The 21,240-nt window shown below is 35.8% G+C and overlaps 1 protein-coding gene across 1 annotated transcript; it reads left to right on the plus strand.

Annotated features, from left to right (window-relative positions):
* Positions 1-3,077: 3,077 nt before the first annotated feature.
* yem (yemanuclein) lies at positions 3,078-20,169 on the plus strand. The gene is made up of 17 exons (XM_077431951.1): positions 3,078-3,287; positions 14,364-14,483; positions 14,565-14,675; positions 14,749-14,907; positions 14,993-15,148; positions 15,227-15,362; positions 15,452-15,542; positions 15,636-15,818; positions 15,900-16,070; positions 16,143-16,223; positions 16,303-16,401; positions 16,484-16,627; positions 16,713-18,711; positions 18,788-18,845; positions 18,992-19,067; positions 19,375-19,427; positions 19,510-20,169. The coding sequence occupies exons 1-17, from the start codon at positions 3,078-3,080 to the stop codon at positions 19,521-19,523; spliced, it is 3,861 nt and encodes a 1,286-aa protein (XP_077288077.1). The 3' UTR covers positions 19,524-20,169.
* Positions 20,170-21,240: the final 1,071 nt, after the last annotated feature.

Consider the following 21,240-nt stretch of genomic DNA (forward strand, 5'->3'; position numbering starts at 1 on the left):
CTAACGAGAACTCGAGTGCCAGATATTCCGTATTTGCAATTTTCGTGGCAACGATTGTCGTGTGTGCGATCGCAATGTTTGAAATAATTCGTTTACCTTAAAAAAACAAATCCTCAATAGCTCTTAGCCAAATTCACCCTTATATTAAAAATAAAAATACAAAATAGCTAAAGAAAAAAGATAATAATTTACATCAGCTCATTATATACATATACATATGTATGTGCCACTCTGTATCAGTATTTTAGATATATTCGAAAACTATCATCTTCTTCTCTCTCGCTTGCTCAATGGTGAGCGTCGTGGTCATTGGATTTGATTGACGATTCACCTCCACTCCTCCCGGTTCTGTACTAAATTTAAGGCAGCGTTGAGGGATGATACCGCCAGTTTGATACCAGGATGATACCGTCGTCAGTTTGTTTATTATGATAACCATTTCTCTGAAGAGTACCTCACATTTTCTGGCGTGCCTCAAGGCTCTAACCTGGGACCTTAACTATTTTTAATCTTTATAAATGATATCGGTTCGGTAATTTCAGATTCAAATTTTTTACTATATGCTGATGGCCTCAAATTATTCATGAAAATTGACAGTGATTCTGACTGTGAGGTCCTTCAGAATAATTTGAACTCTTTTTGGAGCTGAGCGACTAATAATCATTTACCTTTTAGTGTTAGTAGATTCCATATTATGTATTTTTATCGTTCTTCTAATCCCACCTTATATCGGTATGATCTTGGTGGAACTCCACTGTGTAGAACATTATCCAAAAAGGACTTCGATATTACATTTGAGAGCAGATGGAAGTTTGGTATCCATATTTCCAATATGTGCAATAAAGCTTCAAAGATGCTGGGTTTCGTTTTGCGCAATGCTCACAATTTCAATAATTTAAGAGTTTTGCGTCTTCTTCATCACGCATTGGTCTGAAATTGGTCATTATATGGAGTCCCAGTGAAGTAACTCACTATCTAAAACTTGAAAGAGTTCAAAGGAAGTTCCTCCGCTATCTCTATATGAGAGAGTTTGGATACTATCCGCAACGGTTTCTCAGTGCTGTTGTACAGGGATCTGTTGGCTATAGTGCTATAGTTCCCTATCTGGTCGGAGGGATACGCTTCTTATGTCATTTCTTCAAATTATTAAGAGGTGATATTTACAACCCAACTAAATTGGAAGAAATTAAATTATGGGTTCCATCTCGCCTCATTGATTACACTCAACAACAAAAAAATTACCAGAACGGAGACTAATTAATTGTTACTAATTTTGACCCACTGAATTCGAATACGATAATAATTTTTTATGGTTCGCTCTCGTTTACGAGATTTGAGAGTTTAAAAAAATGCCCAATTTGAACAGTTTTTTAGCTTTAGCGATCTTTAACTCAAAATCTAGTATCGTTGTGTTCAAAATGAGTATTGTAATCAATAGTCAGATGTTTTTTCTATTGAATTTGATATTTCATTGCTTTAAAATACTTATAATTAATTATCTAGCGAATTTTAAAACTCAAAAATATATTTTTTTCACGCTATTATGCGTTTATTTGGCCAGATTTTTATTTCACCACGTTTATAAGGATTGGTTTTCTATCTCAATATTTTTATTTTTACAATTACTCCAGTGGTAATTGCGTTAGAAAGACTTTCTTGTGGTCCTCTGTTTGTGACGCAGATAACGTTTGTGCAAGCGAGATGGCAAGTATTCTGACCGCTGAACTCATTGCCTACGTCCACACTACCGATATCTACGAAATTTTCCATATCCAGTTCCCATATTGCAACCTGTGGTTGCTATTTAGGAACTGGTTATGGCAAACTTCGTAAATATCGGGTGTGGATATCGGTAGTGTGACGTAGCCAATGAGGTGATGGAGATGTTCGTGCGTCTTGCACTCCAAGGTATGCGTAAAACAATCATAACTCAATGTAAAAAATAAAGTTTGACATTCTGAAAACCGAAGTCGTATTTTGTGAGTAAACGGACTACTAGTCATATGTGAACCAGTCACAGGACAACCGGTCGCTCTAGATCGGTCACACGTGATCACCCATCACACTAAAACTAGTCACGAGAAAACTGGTCACACCCTAAAATCAGTCAACCAGTTTTCTCGTGACATCTCGGGACAACCAGTCGCTCTAGATCAGTCACACGTGATCACCCGTCACACTAAAACTGGTCACACCCTAAAATCAATCACGAGAAAACTGGTTGACCGATTTTAGGGTGTGACCAGTTTTCTCGTGACCAGTTTTAGTGTGATGGATGATCGCGTGTGACCTAGACCTAGCGTGATCTAGAGCGACCGGTTGTCCTGTGACCGATTCACATTTGAATAGTGTTACGTACGCCGCGGATTAAGCGAATAGAATCCCAGAGACTATGTGACCGTTCAAGGGTTATCTGTTATCGGATTAACTATGTAAGTGCTTGCACTTACTTCCAGGATTATATCTGGACTCTAAGTGCATTTAGGCTAAACAATGACCGTTATTAGTTATTTCTCAGAATCAGTACGGGAAGACCCAATGTCGTGGAAATACATATCCGAATACGTGACTATACAACAGGTAAACATATTAGGCGCCCTGAGAGATCTACCCCTTATAAGGCGGTACGTAGGCGATATCATGTCATTCTGGACTGAACACTGGCAAAACGTGTATCTCCTTAATCATCAATAAATGCTGTGAGACGACTTTTGGCCTTTTACTTGGATCCTCCACCCACCCCTACACAACAACAGTAATCACCGAACCGTTTTGTGAAGGATTCTACAGCACACTGTGCAATTGTGTGTGGTGTGTGGTGGCGAAAAGCGCGGCCGCGGTGTGTCGAACGCCGGTCGCCGAATGTTGAATGTTGAATGTGCAGTTGAGGTGCGTGCGGTGTTTAGTGTGAGGGGTGCGGGGCGCGGGGCTCCCTCTCCCTCTCCCTCTCCGTCTCGGTCTTCGTCTTCGCTCCTCGTCCTCACTCTTCAGGGGCGAGGTGACGCGCGCCCAGCTGACAGCGAGTTCCGGTCGGTCCGAGCGAGCGCTTCCGGGGCCCGCGAGCTCCCGCGCCCCGCATGGCCGAGCAGCGCCGGCGAGTGGCCCCCGCCTCCGCCCCCCTCGCCCCCGCGCCCGCCGCCTCCGCCCCCTCCGCCGCCGCCCCCGCCGCGCCTTCCGCAGCCGCCCCCCGCCCCGCGCGCACCCTCCGCCTGGCGCTCCACCTCTCGCAGTCCACCGAGAGGGACTGTCCCGAGTTCAACTACAAGGAGCTCATCGCCACCGAAGAGGTACTATACTATGCTATGCTCATTACTAATATAATACTCATCAGTAGTGATTAACCCGCGAAACGCGACAACGCCCACCCTCAACCCTGTCCATTCATGCTTCCGAATACGAGTCAACGCCCCCCCCCCCCCTTATCTCCCGTCGCCGCTGGATGAAGAGTGGAGACTCGCAGACGAGACCCGAGTGGTGCATATCGATTCTTTCTAAACCACTGCTACTAGTGTGTGGTTAATCAACGATGGGGATGTGGCAGTTTAGAGCGGCGCAGAGGCGCGCAACCTCAAGCCTGCGTGCTCGACTCTCTGAAAAACGACCCATGTCACGCCAAAGGTTGCCTGCCGGTCCACACTCTCACCATTGGTATTTTACGCTCTACCATTCGTATTGTTTTTCTCGCCATAAACATCTGTCGGGAAGCTTCTCCCACACACTATTCTAAACCTTCGTCGTGTACTTTTTGATACGTCCAGTGAACTAGAAGAACCACGAAATCACCCCCCCTTAATTTTTTTTCTGTAAACATTATAATTATGTTGGTACTTATTGGTTATATATGGGCGCATGAAAACATTCAGTATACATACATACACTACACAAACAAATGCATGCTCTTGATAGACTCGCCAAGAATCGGAGTGAATTATTTTCTGTAATATATTGCTTTATTTTCCGTTCGACAGCTCTATATTTTAACCCCACTGTCGTATGCATTGAAGTAGAATGGGTAGAAGCGCTCTTAGCTTCCAAAAATGTTGCTACAAAAACTCCGCGCAAACGGAGATTTCGGCTGTTTTGCTCAGTTGTTGTTGTTAAACTCTTTGAAATAGGCTCTACTAGTGAAATTGTTTGGTAGTATTAGTTCGACAAAGTCCGAACATCTGTATGTGCGTGCCCGTGCGTCCCTGAACGTCACTTCCACGATTTTTTTTCCTCACTCTTTTGTCTCTCTTCTGACTCTCTTCGATGGCTCGCTTTTAAGCGATACTTTTGTTAGGAGTGACTATTCTATACATTATACTTCAATGGTCATATGCGAAGAATTCCGATAAATCGGCTCCTGTTTTCGAACATATTTTGACGCTGTGTATATTTTTAGTAATTGTCACGTTGCGGTGGTCACAAAGACAATTTTTGCCATGAAAATCGCGAATACACTCATATTTGGCACTCAAGTTCTCGTTAGTATGATAGTTATCGTTAGTATGATGGACTTTTCGGCTGCCAGATGTTCCGTTATAGAGATTGTAGCGACTTTGTGACCAACAATCACCGAAATTTATTTACTATCTATATATATATTTAAAGCCGGTACTAGAGGAAGTTTTCAGGAACTTGAAATCGGACACAGCAGGAGTAAACTCGTCTTCGGTTCGTAGACGATGTAGTTTTGATAGCTCGCGATCCAGCTGACTTACTCAACCCTTTGAGTGCTGACGTCTTTTTTTTCTGTTTTGGAAGTCCGCCATGCTGAAAATTTCGCCAACGTTTCCAACTAGAATTATTTAGAAGTCTAATAGAAAGCCGGTATAAACATTGTAATGGTTAAACGTAACATGCATATACATACTCGAATTTCATATCACGATACGACTTTTTAATCCTTTGAACCCCACTGTCATACGCGAGGAATTCCGATAAATCGTCCCCTGTTTTCGAACATACATATTGTTGACACTATGTATGCTTTTATTTACTTATCTATATATTTAAAACCGGTGCTTGGGAGAGTTTTCATGAACTTGGAATCAGACACAGCAGGAGTAAAAAAATCATCGGTCGCTTCTCGATTCATCCTCACAGACGATATAGTTTTAATAGTTCGCGATCCAGCTGACTTAGCAGACTAACAGCGGGACAGGGATAGTGTGAAAGTAGGATTAAAGATTAACGTAGATAAGACCAAACTAATTTTCAATAGTTATCGCATTAGGTGATAAGAGGTCCGGTAGTAAAGAAGAAGAAATAAAGAGACGTACGAAATTAGGATGGGGTGCATTTGGACAAAAATTTGTGCAAAAATTCCACTTTGTTAACAGATAGAATAGCAACGTATAATTTATATACTGCTGAAACGAAGATATATCTCGAAGGGGTCGCATGCATCCAGCTTCGTTTCCCAGATACACTGGGCAGATATGAGTTGATAAAGTCTCCGGTTATTTCCCCATTTACCAGAACCCCAGTGATAGATAACGATGATTTCCATTTTGAAGAAACGTAGGAGAAACTTGTCGAAATACTAATGAGATCGTACGAATTAACAATGACCTGAAGAAACGTCCTTCCCAGCTGTAAATCACGAGCACGTGCATGCCGTACAATTCGATATACTTACACCTTTATTCGTTCTTATCGAAACGTATATATGATCTCGCCCAAAAATATTGATTTTAACACTTGTGACATCCGTTGACGTAATAATTAGTTTTTGGTGCAGAAACGTGAGCCTCACTACTAAACAAGTACCCAAATGAATGCCAGTTTAATGTAATAAAAACTCTAATTTTCAAAATAATAAGCGCTGCAGGCGAAAATTTTTATCATTGCTTATTTTCCGGTGCATTCACTTTTCAAATTTCTTCCCAAAAGCGCCATTTAAGTCATGCCGCATATATAAAAAAATACACATTTGTAACCGTGGAAACTCGATACTGGGTGCAAATCAATCAAATTTTCCCAGAATCACAATACTTCATATATAATGACGTAAAAATTTACGTATTACAATTGAATAAAAGTGCCATTGCATATAAATAGAACATCCGACGTTTCTTTTTATATTATACTATCGCTGATAGCATCAGACTATTCTAGATTTTTCCAGTCCACCGTGTTGACATTGCACATGGTGATTTCGTATGATGGGCATGTGATGCCTGAACTAACCTAACCTAATCTGTAGCGTACGGCGATGATTCTATTCCAATAGTACATACATATGTACGAATGATAAAAAGTCGTAATTTGGTTTAATTTACCATTATGTGTAGTTAAATTTTACCGTATTTCCAGCCATTTCCAGTTTCATCATAACCAATTTTTAGCACAACGAAATCATTTAATGGGCTCCATACATTGAAATTTGACTGTATTATGTACAATAATGCACATACTTTAAATATTCGATTATCGATAATCTCATTTAACGCAACTTAGCTATTTTTTTAATGTATGTCAATGTTTTATTGTCTGAACTATGTAGGACGAGAAGAACTTTTGAATGACTGCTTTTGATTTTTAAATTACTACGAAATTTTCCATCGATATTTTTCCACTACATTTCCTATTGAATTGAATGATCAAAACGTATGTAAATAAATGTAAATTTAATTATGCAGCATTTTTTTATTGATGTACTGCAACTTTCTAAATTGTCGATTGCAACTTGCAGAATCGTCGATTGCTGTCCATATTTAGCTCAATTTTAATCCACAAAAAAAAAACTGTTTATTTTAGTTCCAAATAGCGGTACGTACGTATACGTTTTCTCATTATTTATTTATATTTTTTTGTACCGAGACGCGACCTATGAGTTGTCAGCGGTCGTCAAACGGTGTTTCGCGGTCGCTTAAAAGAATTTTATAAGTTTTTTTTATCAGTAACGTTCGCATTAACGATCGATAATGCAAATTAAATATTTTTATCGCCCTGTGCAAAATATCACATTCGATTACTGTCATTTGACTCGTTTTTTTTTTCTTTGCTCATACATAATTGCAGTATTCGTTTTTGTCTACTTTTTAAAATGACGCTTGAATATTTATTTATGTGTGTTTGAACACATGTTTTTATTTTACCATCAATAAAATTTACGAGTATTATGTATATTATGCATTAAAGTAATGTTACTTTCGTTTATAATATGTACATAATGTGAACTAGCAGCTATACTCAGTCCATATCAATAAGTTTCAGAACTTTTCATGCATTGTGTGAAATGCTTCATTAGTTTCACTTATCATTTAAACTTCGTTTTGAGATCATATGTAAACAAAAGTTTCAATATTAACCCTTTGAATGCTGACCAACGCCGATCGGCGTTTTGCCGACAAGTCCTGCAATAGGCCTGCAAAACGCCAACAGGCTATGTAAATTTAGCATGGAGAAAGTAAATAAGAATACTAGCTGCTAAGTCTTTAAAGGTAGCATTGAAAAAAAATACAATGAATATGGGTCGTGTAATCCATGTCATTCATTTGTCAACGGTTATAAAGACTGGTTTACACCGGAATGTCTAAATTTATAACCATAGCAGAATTTACTGCTGAATATTTTAGATTGTAAGCATTACATTTGAACAACAATAAAGAAGATGGAACTAGTTTTGGAAAAATACATTCATTAATAGACTTCTTTTGTTTATTTTATATTGTTGCAAGATATATAAGAGAGTCTTAACACACATTTACAAAACTCGAAATCCTCGGCGGTAGTTATCTAGGGTTTGTTTGGATTAGCTTCAATTTTTTTATACCTGCTTTCTATTGGATTTCTAAATAATTCAGCGTGGCGGGCTTTTAACAGAAAAGACGTCAGCATCAAAGGGTTAACCGCTTCGATCCTAAGTAGACACGGGTGTCGGATGCTTTTTCAAATATATTCCAATAAGATTTTAGTTGGATTATGCTGGCATTTTGCTGTGACATCTATGAAAAACTAATATTAATTTTACAAATATCACAAAACGATATTTCCAAATTTGTCACATAGATGAATCGAGGTCTGTCACATACGACTCATTGTCTTGTCTCTGTTTTATTGGCTCTAAAAAACACGCTGTACCTGACTTAACATTAGCAGTTTTAATATCCAAGTGGTTAAGCCAAATGCGTATATTTTATTGATATTATAAATAATAAAACATAATGTTGAAAGAAAACAACAATTATCAAAAACAACAATCAGCTTTCTATTGGTTTCGCTGACTGTGTTTACTTTACGTTGTATACATGTTTCGCTGACTGACCAAGTTTACGAACATTACATTGCGCAATATTCGTAAGCTTATTTTGAACCATTTTCACTCTTCCGATCGCTTTGATATCTTACCGACATACGAAGGTTATCTCGAATTAACGTAGGCAAATGTCTCTGGTATAACGCTAGAGGAATTTAATCATTAACGAAATCAGAACCGACTGTCAGATCGACGCGATGACAGCTAGCTATCATAAACGCCTACTCGTCGCCCCTGCTTAACTTCACAGGTTACACAGTTGAACAGTTATAACGGTTACTTTTTTCACAGTATCTCATTGAGTTTTAAAATCAGAGTCGGAGACTGATCGTGGGAAAATTTCGCATATATTTTTTTAACCTTTTCTGCATTCGAACCCGAAAATTGTTGCTTTTTCAACCATTTTTTTAATAGCACCTAGCTCAAATGTATTGTATTCCATGAAGATATCCTAATGAATCGAAAAAATGACCACAGTTCTGATGTATGTATGTTACAGTGAAAATGTATCAAACAATGAATTTACAACGTTTAACTCTATAAATTTATTCCTAAAAACCCAATATTAAATTAATAGGGCCAACCCTTACTTAACCTAACCTATCCTGACCTTTAAATAATACCAACCCTGAAAATGTAACTGGTTATGATTTCACTGAAACGTGAGTGAAAATATATTTTCACTTGAAATATAATTTCACTGTGACATACAGTGGCGACTCGTACATATGGGTTGCGGGGCTGCAGCCTCCCAGTACAGTACAAATGCAGGCTATTTTTGTCGTCCACATGGGCTGCGGGGCTGCAGCCTCCCAGTATAGTACATATTCAAGCTATTTTTATTTTCATTCGATCACCGGTTTGGTTAACGAGCTACTACAGCCTGAATAACCTTGCAGCCCCCCCTCCCCACTATGAAATCTGACTGAACCACAGATTAACGACACGTGTAACTTATGCGTGCGCACTGCTCGCACTTACACCAAGCGAAATCTACCCGAAGTCCCGACGGGTCTACGTGACTTGACAGAATGTTAAATTACAGAAAACGCAAATATCAGAATGCAAAGATCGAAAATCGAAAGATCTTAAGTTGAAAGATCAAAAAAAAATGGTGCATGGTAAACGGTACATACTCACTTAATTTGCGCGAGCAGGATACAACAGGAACATGCTTTTCCTCCCGTATTCTGCGCGCGCACATTAACACGGGAGGAAAAGCATGTTCCTCTTGTTCCTGTTGTATCCTGCTCGCGCAAATTAAGTGAGTATGTACCGTTTACCATGCACCTTTTTTTTTGATCTTTCGACTTAAGATCTTTCGATCTTTGCATTCTGATATTTGCGTTTTCTGTAATTTAACATTCTGTTGAATCACGGAGACCGAGTCCCGACATACCTACCTTGTATACGTTCTATGCTTCTGATACTTTAGTTCCGAATTTTTCCTTATTAAATTATTAAAAACTCGCCAGAAAGATCCAACTCAATTTTAATAATTGCATCTGTGCACATCGAAAGGTTACTCGTCATCTGATGTGCAATTTTTCATTCGTGAAGTCGAGAATTGCGTTTAAAGCAGCCATCCAGTTAATCTGTCTGGCGCTTTTCGATCGTTTGCACCAAACCCATATGCATTCGAAGCCGTGAAAGACGAATGTTCTAGTTTCAAAGCGTGTTAAAAGGAGCTTTTCATAAATATGGACGGGCATTGACACGTCTTTCCCGATTGACAGCGCGATTCTTCCAAGTGTTGCATGTTTCGCTTCGTTATCAAAACGTGGTATATCAGATTAAAGCAACGATAGGCGAATAATCTAATGCAAAGGCGTATTTTCTTTCCATCTCAATATCCATGTATGTCTTCCAGTGGGTTTGGTGATGATTGAGATGGAAAGTAAATACGCTTTTGCATTAGATTATTCGCCTATCGTTGCTTTAATCTGATATACCACGTTTTGATAACGAAGCGAAACATGCAACACTTGGAAGAATCGCACTGTCAATCGGGAAAGACGTGTCAATGCCCGTCCATATTTATGAAAAGCTCCTTTCAACACGCTTTGAAACTAGAACATTCTTCTTTCACGGCTTCGAATGCATACACATATAAACGCGCACAAACACCATATCCGGCGAAAGTGAAATGCGTTTCGATAATAGTAATTCGCCGTCATTAATCCATTAAAAGGTGACTAGATGATCTATTTTGCTAGTGACGGGGACGTTGACCCGTCAACACGCACGCACACACACACACACAATCGAGATGAGAATTTGCATTTTCGCAGAAAGGTTCCACGTCCATGACGTAGTTTGGTCCCGCGTGTGAATTATACATACGAATGTCCGAAATGGAGGATACGGAGAGCAAACAAACATACGCGTTGTACCTATGTACAATATATAATGTGTGCACAGAGCGAGATACGAGTTGCGCTTCCATGGCTCTCGGTGGGCATTGTAACAGGGGAAACAAAAAAGGCGACATTTCGTCATTGTGCAGTTGCAGTTGAATATGCCGTGTCGTGAACCGGTCGGTGTTCGTCTTTGTGCCTTTGAAATTTTCACATAAATTATGCGAGACGCCATTGCAGGTGGGGCCCCCGCTCTCGCTCTCGTTGCACCCTTCCCCCCCCCCCCCCACTGATGTTTTTTCGATTCGGATAGATTTGAGATGGTGGTGGTCTGATCTCGTTTCGGTTGGCGATTTTAGTCAACTTGGCCAGGTGTGTTTTGTAGCGATGGTTTGGTTGTAAATTGAAAGTTTGTCGACGGTTCGAGTACCGGTTGCATTCGAATAGAATGATTTTTGTTGCTCTATGCATGTGTAAGTACTTGGGTATTGGGTAGGGCTGCCAGCAGTGTCGGCCTTACACCCGATGGCGCCCTCGGGCAATTTTTAGAAAAAAAAACACCCTTAGAAAAAGATTTCATCTTTAGCGCTCTAATCTAAAATTTTGTATGGCTTTTGGCGCTCTAATTTTAAATTTTAGAGCGCCTTTGGCGCATCGTGTGGCGCCCTCGGGCGTCGCCCAATCCAGCCCCCCCCCCCCCCCAAAACCAGCACTGGCTGCCAGATTTATTGACATTCAAGCTGGGACATTTAATTTCAATTGTACCCCCCTCCATAATATACAATCCGAAATCATATTTGATAATTTGCTTGTACAAATTTTATTCTACATTATGCTTATATTTTTCTTTTTTTATGCTTGTGGGAATCTTTTTTAATTAATTAAATTTAATAATATAAAAAGGTACATGGGCAGTGGCGGATCAAGTAAATCCACCCCCCCCCTCCTGGTGAATTTGAAATTTGAGAAAAAATGCTATCATCGTTTTTTACCATGTTTTTCAGTATAAGGATTTTACAAAACCATATAGATATTTTATTTATTTACTATGTGTACTCGAAACACTAACAGTTTGTGGAATAAAATATGTAGGTACTATTTTAAAATAGTATGTAAAATAGGTATTAATTTCATGTATTCTTGGCTCACGTTGAAATTTGATCGTTGCACTTTTTACAAAAAATTGTATAAAGCGTACACTCACGCAAATTAAATTTAAGATCCTTCCTTTTTTTTAAATTAGTATTTACTTTATTTTTTCCAATTTATTTAGTTTTTATTATTAGAAGAAATTAATTATCTCTTATAAAAATGGGGCATAGTATCAATATTATCACACGATCCACGCCTATCGCGATCCGTATTGATAGTCTAATATAGGTTAGTATCGTGATAGTTATAAGTGTATCCGGCAGGGCTGTGGAGTTGGATTAAAATTTATTGACTCCTGCTACAACTTGAATCATTTTAGTAAAACGGATTTTTCTTATCAACGTATAAAATTATTAGTGATAAAAATAATGGCGATTTTCTAAAAATAAAAAATTAAAGGAATTAATAAAATCAGTAAAAATTGGCATGTATCCCAATTTATTGAATTATTGGTGAAGAAATAGGTGTACATAAAAAGTAAGTACATTTATAGTACATATACATATGTGTATGGATTTCATACACAAACAAATTCAATAAAAAAATTAGAATAAAATAAAAAAAGTATGAGACGCAGGAAACACCGGCTTAGATGTTTCGGCCAGAAGATATCAAAATACATACATATGTATGTGCAATTCAACGATTTTATTTATACATAATGTAATTTAAATTCATGATTTTTTTATAAAGAAATTATTAAATTTCAATTTAGTAGTCAATTTACTTCAATCAAATTTGAGAATCTAGTTGACGCATTCCGTAGTACTATTAATTAAAAAATAACAATGAAAAGGAGTCAGAGTTGGTTGATTTTTTACGACTCCACAGCCTTGGTATTCAGACTGTTGTGAAATCTGCGATACTAGAATCACGATCCGATTGATAGTGTAATACCCCCCCATTGAGGAATGTCTTGATTCAATTTAATTTCAACCTGTAATAAAAATTGAAATTAAATTGCTAATAATGAGAAAAAACATCGTTTGTAAAGATTCATGCATTTTTTTGGCTGTTTTGTAACTGCTGGGGGGGGGGTCGGTTTTCTGAAAAATGATAGTACAATAAGCCGTTATCTAAAACCGTAATATTTGACTCTCCCACAAGGTCTTTTCTGGATGTTGGGATTAGAGACGTGAAACCGGGACGTCTGGTAGCCCTAGGTATTGGTTTCATACATACATGCCAGGCATTTGTTTAACAATACTTAAAAAGCCTTCACGACTGATGTATATAAAGAATTTGTCACTCGGTACAAAATATGCAATGAAATAACAATGACAAAAAAATAATATGAAAAAGAAAAACAAACAATATAACAATATCTAGCCCAACCACAAAATCATTCGCTCGGTGAAGTAATGTGTTGTTTGTTTGATTAATCAATGAATTGATATGAAACTGGTTGTCGATAGCTCTCACTTTGCGTGTGTTATTATTTATGTATCGAAATTTTCAATTAATTTTTACGTCAAGTCTATGTTTGTGCCATGTCAAGTTGGTGTTTTTAATTATTGTTAGGTTTTTTTGATGCATCAAACGGCAAATTAAATTTTCATTTTGAGTATTTTTCAACGTTTATCTGATCTAACATTGTAGCATGGGTTGAAATAAAAAAAAAAAAGTTTTTTAATCAAATTGGGTTCTATGATATGAACGTAGTTTTGCGAAAAGAATCTTATCTATTTATGTATGTATGTACATATTTGTAATATTACATTTATGAAATTACAGTATTTTTCTATCAGGTTATCTGCATATTTCGATCTACGTATATAATCGCATTTAGTGTGGATAATCGAGTTTCTACTACTATGTAAGATAATATGAGGAAAGTTAAATGTAATTAAATTAACTTTTTCAATACTTTCATCATTTTTAACCTAATTGGTTGATCTCAAATGAAAACTATATTGTACTCGATAGTGTTTACATATTTATTTATTTATATATGAATACTTGGGAAAGGCAGCATAGCCAATGGACCCAAGGGATTTCTTGATACATAAAGTTATATTACAAACATAAAAAAAAACGAAAAGAAATATTAGAACTCAAAATAGGGGAAAATAAAATAAACTATAGAACTACAGAAACCCATTTATTTTGAGGAAATCATCAAGTTTATTTTTAAAAAATGTAAGTTACTAGAAATGGCTAATTTATTGGATAGACTATTCCAAATTTTAACCATTTTTTGAAAAGAAGGATTTTATTATTACGTTGTAGTAAATATATTTTTGGAGTCTGGGAGTATGACCTCTCAGATGAGTGTTATTGTTAATCGTAACAAGGCGTATCATAGGACAATTTTAATAGCTATTTATCATTTGATAGATTTCAAATAGATAAATAGTATACTATGTATCTATTTGATAAGTAGTACATAGTATACTTTAAGTAGTACATAGTAGTATCTCATACATACATATGTATATGAAATTGATTCAAGTTCGAAAGGCATTTTTGTAATTCTTCGTTGGACCTTTTCTAAATATGCAACTTGTTATTTAAAATGAGGGTTCAGCAAATTCTAGTTTTTGTCTAATATATGTCGTATGAAATTACCTTTTTGGAATAAAATTAACTAATTGCTGTTTTGTTTTTAGGGTCGTAGAAAAGCAGAAAAAGAAAAGCGCAAGGGAAATGCTCCAAATGGCATTTGGGACGGATTTTCAGACAACGATGAAGATGTGGAAAGAATCGCTAAACAGTTTGAGCAGAAATATGTAAGGATTGTTTATTTTGTTGTTATTTATTTTAAAATAATTTACCATTTTAAACTTGTTTTTTTTTTATGTCATCATCAGGGTAGTTCCAGTACATATGGTAGATCGAAGGGTCACTGTAAACGGGATGATTATGCCGACATAGGCGCGGGATATGATGAAAATGATTCGTTCATCGATAATACCGATGGGGTAAGAGTCGATTATTGTATTGTTGAAGTTATTTAATATTTATGCATTTTTCTCATTGTATGCTATTTTACAGTATGACGAAATTATACCGCCTGAATGTGACACTGCGTGCGGTGGATTTTACATTAATAGTGGATCGTTGGAATTTAAGAATGTAACCGGTGCCGGTTTGAGCACAGGAGAAGGTGCTGCCGGTGATTCTTCTCCACCAGCTGAAAGAAAATCGCACAAGGTATACTTCTATCCATATAAGGATACTAATTTAAAATTTTTGGTCATTTTTATATTATGTCTATATCATTTATATTTAATTCTAGCGTCTGCTGTCATCGAGTGAAAGTGAAGAAGAATCTTCTTCCTCCTGTGATGATACTGAAGGTTCAGTTGTTGAAAAACCTATCGATAGGAATGTGAAAGATATTAAGACAAATTCTGTCACTGATTCTGATAAATCTGGTGAAGATGGAAAACAAGTATGCTTTGATTAAAAAAAATTAAATATATGTATGCATGTGTAAGAAAATGTTATTTAATTTTATTGCTTTTTACAGTCAAAGATAGTTAAGAATAAAGAAAATTTGCCGAAGAAAAAGAGAAAAAATTCACAGGAAGGTAGTGCTAGTAGCGGTCAAGAAACTAGTAATAATAAAAAGAGCACAAAAGAAATAATAGCAAGTACACCAAATGGTGAGACTATTTACTTTTTTTTCTTTATATATATACAAAGTATTTTTTTTTAAATAATCAATGTTTATTTATGTCATTCCTTCTATTAGCAGGTATTGAAAATCATAATGAAGCTAGTTCTGATTCACATTCATCGCCCGTTCCTAGTTCAGATAATCACGCCAGCTCAGATAGCTCGAGGTATTTTATTTATTTTTTGATTTTGTGTTTAATTTTAGTAAATAAGTAAAACCATTTAATAATTGATTTTCTTTCTTTTTTTTTTTATAAAAGGGAGGCAGTTTCCTTACCGAATACAAATATTACACCGATTGCTGCACCGGCAAATGTACCACTTCCGGAATTACCTCCAGAATTATCAGTATTGGTTCAGCGTCTGAAAGGATTGGCCGACTCTCACTTTTCATCTCGAACGGGCAAACTGTCCGGACCTGAAGTCAATGATATAATATTGGGGTATAAATGATCTCGATTTACATATTTAATTCTCATTATTTCGTTACAGACAGTTAGATATATTTTATTTTATTTTTCTAGGATGGAAATGCAATGTAAACGCAGTAAAGTTTCGCCTGTGATACGTCGAGACTTGTTTGCTTATGCAGCGCAGTTGTTGCGTCGCGGTAAAGCGGGTTTGTTGCAACGAGCTCGTAGATTAGCCGAAGATCATCAACGCAATACTTCTTCAATAAGTTCACCAATGGAAAAGTAATTATATTTTGACAGTTTCGTCGTTTTATATGCAATAGGGTTGTGTTAAATGTTAAATATTTTTTCTAGGCTTAAAGAAGTGATCAACAAAATGAAACCGTCACTTTTGGAAACCTACAGAATAGAATCACAAAAAATAATGGAAATAAAGTATGCACACCATTTATTAATTATACATATTATATTTATTCGATTTTATTAATGATTTTGCATATTATTATTTTTTTAGCAAAAATATAGCAACTCAAAATGCTACTTTAGATGATGATAAGAAAATTCAAGAACGAAGATTACCTAAGCGAAGGTTTCCGTGGAATGATCAAGTCAGGTAATAACAAAAAAATGGCTTTGTGATATATTTTTATGACTAATATTAGCCAATTTTATAATTTTCTGTTGTAAAATTTCAGATCTATTTTACAAGATGTTGTCCGTTCTCGGGGCTTAGATGCTAGTGAGAATGACGAAAGTGCTGTTCGGTTTTTGCAAACTGTAGTTCTACCATTATTTCCATCTGGTTTTGTAAGAATGCCCACTCTTCTTCAACAAGTTAGGTAAGAGGATCGATGCGACTATTTTTGTATTATTTATAATCTTCATCTAAGAATGTGCTCGATGTAATTTGTGTTTTCTTTTCAGGAATAACAAAACTCAAAAACCAACCGATAACGGTACAAAGAAGATTTTAAATAAATCTTTTGATGCTAAACAACAAGTGAATTCTCAGTTGAGTATCACACTCAAACAACCTGCTAGAAATCCCAATGATGCTAAAATAGCCGAGATGGTCGATAAAAGTATCAGCGATCCAGAGTCTGTTTCTATGGTGCGGCCTAAACACAAAACTCAAACTAGTTCAATCTGTATTGGCACAGATTCTGCAGAGCAGCATCAGGACTCTTCGAAATTAACCGAACAAGTGTCGATCACAAACGAACCTGCTAAAGTTATCGGGAATTGTGATGAAATTGATAAAAATAAACTGTTTAAAGTGAATAGCAATCATATACCTGGTTTGCAGACGCTTTCCGATAATATTTCGATATCTATTACCAGTGTCTTCCCTAAAAAATGTGATAGTGAAATAACTTCCGCTTCCTCACCGGTTCCTGACAAATATACACCAGCTGTTGATTCCGTTATAATACAACCTTCGGATAAACTCGTGCAACCTGTGAAACCGAGCAACGAAACAATTATCACCTCATCAAATGTGCATTCAGTGATAAAATCCGTCGAGAGTGTATCGCCAAATGCCAACGTTCCTCAAAACCAAGTCGGCAGTCTGAAAGTGAAATCGCAGAGTTCTCTTTTTGATAAAAGTACCATTGCTAAAATTATATCCAGTAAGACTACAAGCGTGGACACTCTAAATAAATATAATATAAGTGATAATATGAAGTCGAAACCTGGTGTTGTCGATCCTCCGAAAACTACCGATAAAATATCGAATAAATCAGTTCAAGATAACTCTCATTCAGTTAAAAGGTTGAAGAGTAATAATGGTCAGGCGTTTTCCGCTCCGAGTGCGATTCATTCTCAAGTGATAAGTTCGATATTAAAATCGGCCAATGCTCACATTTTGAAACCAGTTAGTGTGGTTTTAACGGACAATTTTGCAAAGCCTCATTATAAGACTGATCATTTAATTTCTAGTAGTAAAAATGCTTCTGTTCTTAACAATTCCAATGTGCAATCGAAATCTAGGGATGCAAGTTTGAATGGAAGCCAAAAGGACGGCGATCAAAGTCCTAGCGCTAGTTTGAATAATCGAAATCATAGTTTCCTCAAACCTAACGTTACGAGACCAGCAGATTTTTCCCAGATGGCTTCATTGGTCAACGACAACTCGCCTAGTCAAAAACATCAAAGGGTAATAAAGCATGCAGACGAACCGGCAACACAAAATTTCACACCAATTTCACCGAGCGCAAACAATGATCACAAAAAAAACTCGAATAGGAATATATCACCTTATCAGAAGTCGGATTCTTTCGCACAGGTCGTTCAAAGAAATCCTGTGTTGAACGTTGACGACAGTAGCAGCGATGATTGCATAGAAGTCTTGACCGACGATGAACACTCATCCAACAAGTCCATCCTTTCTAAGATGATAGATAATAAGGCTTCGAGAGCGGAATTAATCAGGCGGCAAGTAATGGCTCAATGTCAAAAGTTGGCCAAAGATAGTAAATTCAACAAAAATAAACCGTATTCTGCAGACGTAATCAAAGATAAATCTAAAGATAAACGGGTTTCCAATTCGGTCATATTAAACTCTCACAGTGAGAATGCTGTGAAAGTTTCCGCAATCAAAAAGCTGCCAAACTATGGAAAATCGAACGATTACGATGTGAAAGGGAATAGGTACGACGTCGGCATGGAGATAATAGAAGAGGAGGATCCGCTGCGGGGCGTTATAGATAACGTGTGCAGTAATTTAAGTCTGAACAGTGTCGGACGAGGTGATGCTCTTAGCGTAATTAAAGACATAGTTTCTATAAAGTCTGATAGAATTATGGATACAGTGCCTGAGAATAGTGCTATACGTTTCGAAAAAGACATTGGCGACAGAGATATTATCATGGATCAGGATCTCGATGTCAGTAGGGTAATGCAGGATTTAAAGGAGCTCCAAGTACGTATATCCGGATCGTGATTATTTTCCAATCTAATTACTTCAGGTAATTTAAAGCATTTTTTTTTTTTTTTAGGATTTACAAATGCAATCTGGTGCTAATCATCAGAGGTTATATGATGACCCCAGTAATAGTTAGTAAAATTGTAATTTTCATTCATTTAATTTCATACGTTTTGTTATTATCGATACCAAATTCAATTTTGTACGAAACAATCATTTATGTATTTTATTAATAAATTAATTTATCATTTTGTTCACCGTCCGTTTTTATTTGTAGATTTGTGTCACCCTTCTTCCTTCACCGAGACTGAAAATAAGATTTACACCAAACATAAAGAAAGTCGAGAAAATATGTAAGCCAAATGATACTAGTGTGTCCGTACTCCAACGTAAGACCTGTAATGATTTAATCTCTATGTTGCATTTAATCTAGTGAACACAAAACTTAATATACTAAAAAAATACAGAAAGCATTGTGAGTTGCGTTTTATTGTATGTATGTATGTATGTATGTACATTCACTCGTATAAATGCTGCATTGTACTGTTGAAATTCACACAGTAGACTGTGTTCAAATTCCAAATCAATTAAATTGTATACATTTTTTATCGTCCTCGTATCTTGTTCAATCAAGTAATAATCAACTGTTTATTATTTCAGAAACAGTATAAATATATTCCTGGAAAGTTCGAAACCTCAAAATTTAACTACAGGTATTTTTTTTTTATATATTAAAACAAAATTCAAATCTCTTGAAATATTTACTTATTGTCTTTTGTTTTGTTTTTTTTACAGGATCACATCAGTAATATGTATTTTAAAATGGGCGTATAGAGAATGTTTCTGAGAAATAAATATACTAAATAATTATAGTGATGAAATATTTTACTTTTATATATTGAAAAAATTGTAAACATAAATTATTTATTGGTCTTTTTTTGTGTCATTCAGTTTTCGATTTTGTAGATATTTAAATATACACATGTAAAGTTGTTAATAACTCTCATGACTGCTACATTTTTACTAAAACTTGCTGCTTCAAATTAGTGAATGAAGTATTAAGTACCTAGTCATTTTTATCAAGTATGCAATAATTCGATTGCAAGATCTTAAACGTATTTGAAATCAAACTTTATACATATACCGTTCTATATGTATATCAATACAAGTGCCACACAATGAAAGTAGTCGTGCTTCCTAAATTGGCAAAGGTGGTCTTTATTTATTTTTTTGGATGATCTATATATATTTTTCCAAATGATTTATTTGTCTAATAGTGTGTGAATTACTTCTTAATTTATATTATTATTTAATTTTTTTAATCTTTGTAACTTTGTGTGTGTGCGAGCAACATTTCACAGCATTGAAATTTATTATATAAATATATAAAAGGTTTATATTATTATAAGCATGTTTGATGATCTCGATTGGATTTTCAAAAGTCATACAGTAATTAAAATAAATAATTATAAACGAACGCTAATCTTATCAATTGAGTAATGCATACATTAATCGTATCTTCGCCAAATCATTTCCATATTGTATCGGGATAAGGTTTTTCAAGAGTTGCCTCGTCTTTGGATCATCGTTTACATCTTCATACGGCTATGTTAAAGTTTTCACTCTCTTACGATAGTGTCTGTTTCTAGTGTTACTTGCCTCGTCTATGCGTATTGAATCTTCGTTGAAATATCGGTAACGTTGGATGTATGAACTTAGGTAACGAGTCCTGCCAGGATCGGGAATGTAAAATTAATTAAAGTTAGGTATACACTTCGCTACCAAATAATGTGCTCTTCTGGGCAAGTTTCTGCATTTATTAGTATTTGTTATATGAATGATGGAGTGCGACTGTCACAATGAATATAATATGGCGTTAAATTAGCAATCACTTGATAGCAATAACAATTCTGCCTTGCACAAATCGGACCACGGGTCTGTAGTTTATACGTTTGTGTAAATATTTTTTTATGCAAAACACTACTCGGTGAGTTTTGCTGATTTTTCATTGCTATATTTAGCATAAAGCGATACGTTTTGAATATATATTATATGTATATAGAATGCACAAGCACTAAGTACGTAAATATATTTCAAAATTATTCATTGTACATTCACAATACTGTGATATGTAGATGTAGATTAAGAAAAGTTGACTGTAACATTGTAGCGATCGCGTTATTATTTTTTGAAGGTTCCATTACGATCGGCTTTTCTTGATTTGGCGCTAATAATTTTTTTTTCGTTACTGTATGATATTTAAATTTTCATCAATCGTATGCATTGTATGTTTAAAAATTTTTTAATATTCATTTTTTAATTTTCAATAATGCATAATTTGATATTTTGTATCGACATTGAAATCACACTGCCACGTATGTATTTATTATTAGTTAATGAATAGGTTTTTGTAAAAATATTATAAATATAAATGTATAAAAATACATAGTTTAATTTAATATACTTTTGTAGGAGTCTATAAATCATTGTAAATAAAATGCTTGCTCAGTTTGCTTCTATTTGTTT

Source organism: Arctopsyche grandis, chromosome 6, assembly GCF_051622035.1.
Source record: "Arctopsyche grandis isolate Sample6627 chromosome 6, ASM5162203v2, whole genome shotgun sequence".
Taxonomy (NCBI): domain Eukaryota; kingdom Metazoa; phylum Arthropoda; class Insecta; order Trichoptera; family Hydropsychidae; genus Arctopsyche; species Arctopsyche grandis.

What these genes read in the sequence shown, in the direction of transcription:
- yem (XM_077431951.1), top strand. Translation starts at nt 3,078, where the DNA reads ATGGCCGAGCAGCGCCGGCGAGTGGCCCCCGCCTCCGCCCCCCTCGCC. An exon ending in CTGAAAGAAAATCGCACAAG is followed by an intron (nt 14,908 to 14,992) that starts GTATACTTCTAT and finishes ATTTAATTCTAG; the next exon opens with CGTCTGCTGTCATCGAGTGA. An exon ending in AAAGAAAGTCGAGAAAATAT is followed by an intron (nt 19,068 to 19,374) that starts GTAAGCCAAATG and finishes TTATTATTTCAG; the next exon opens with AAACAGTATAAATATATTCC.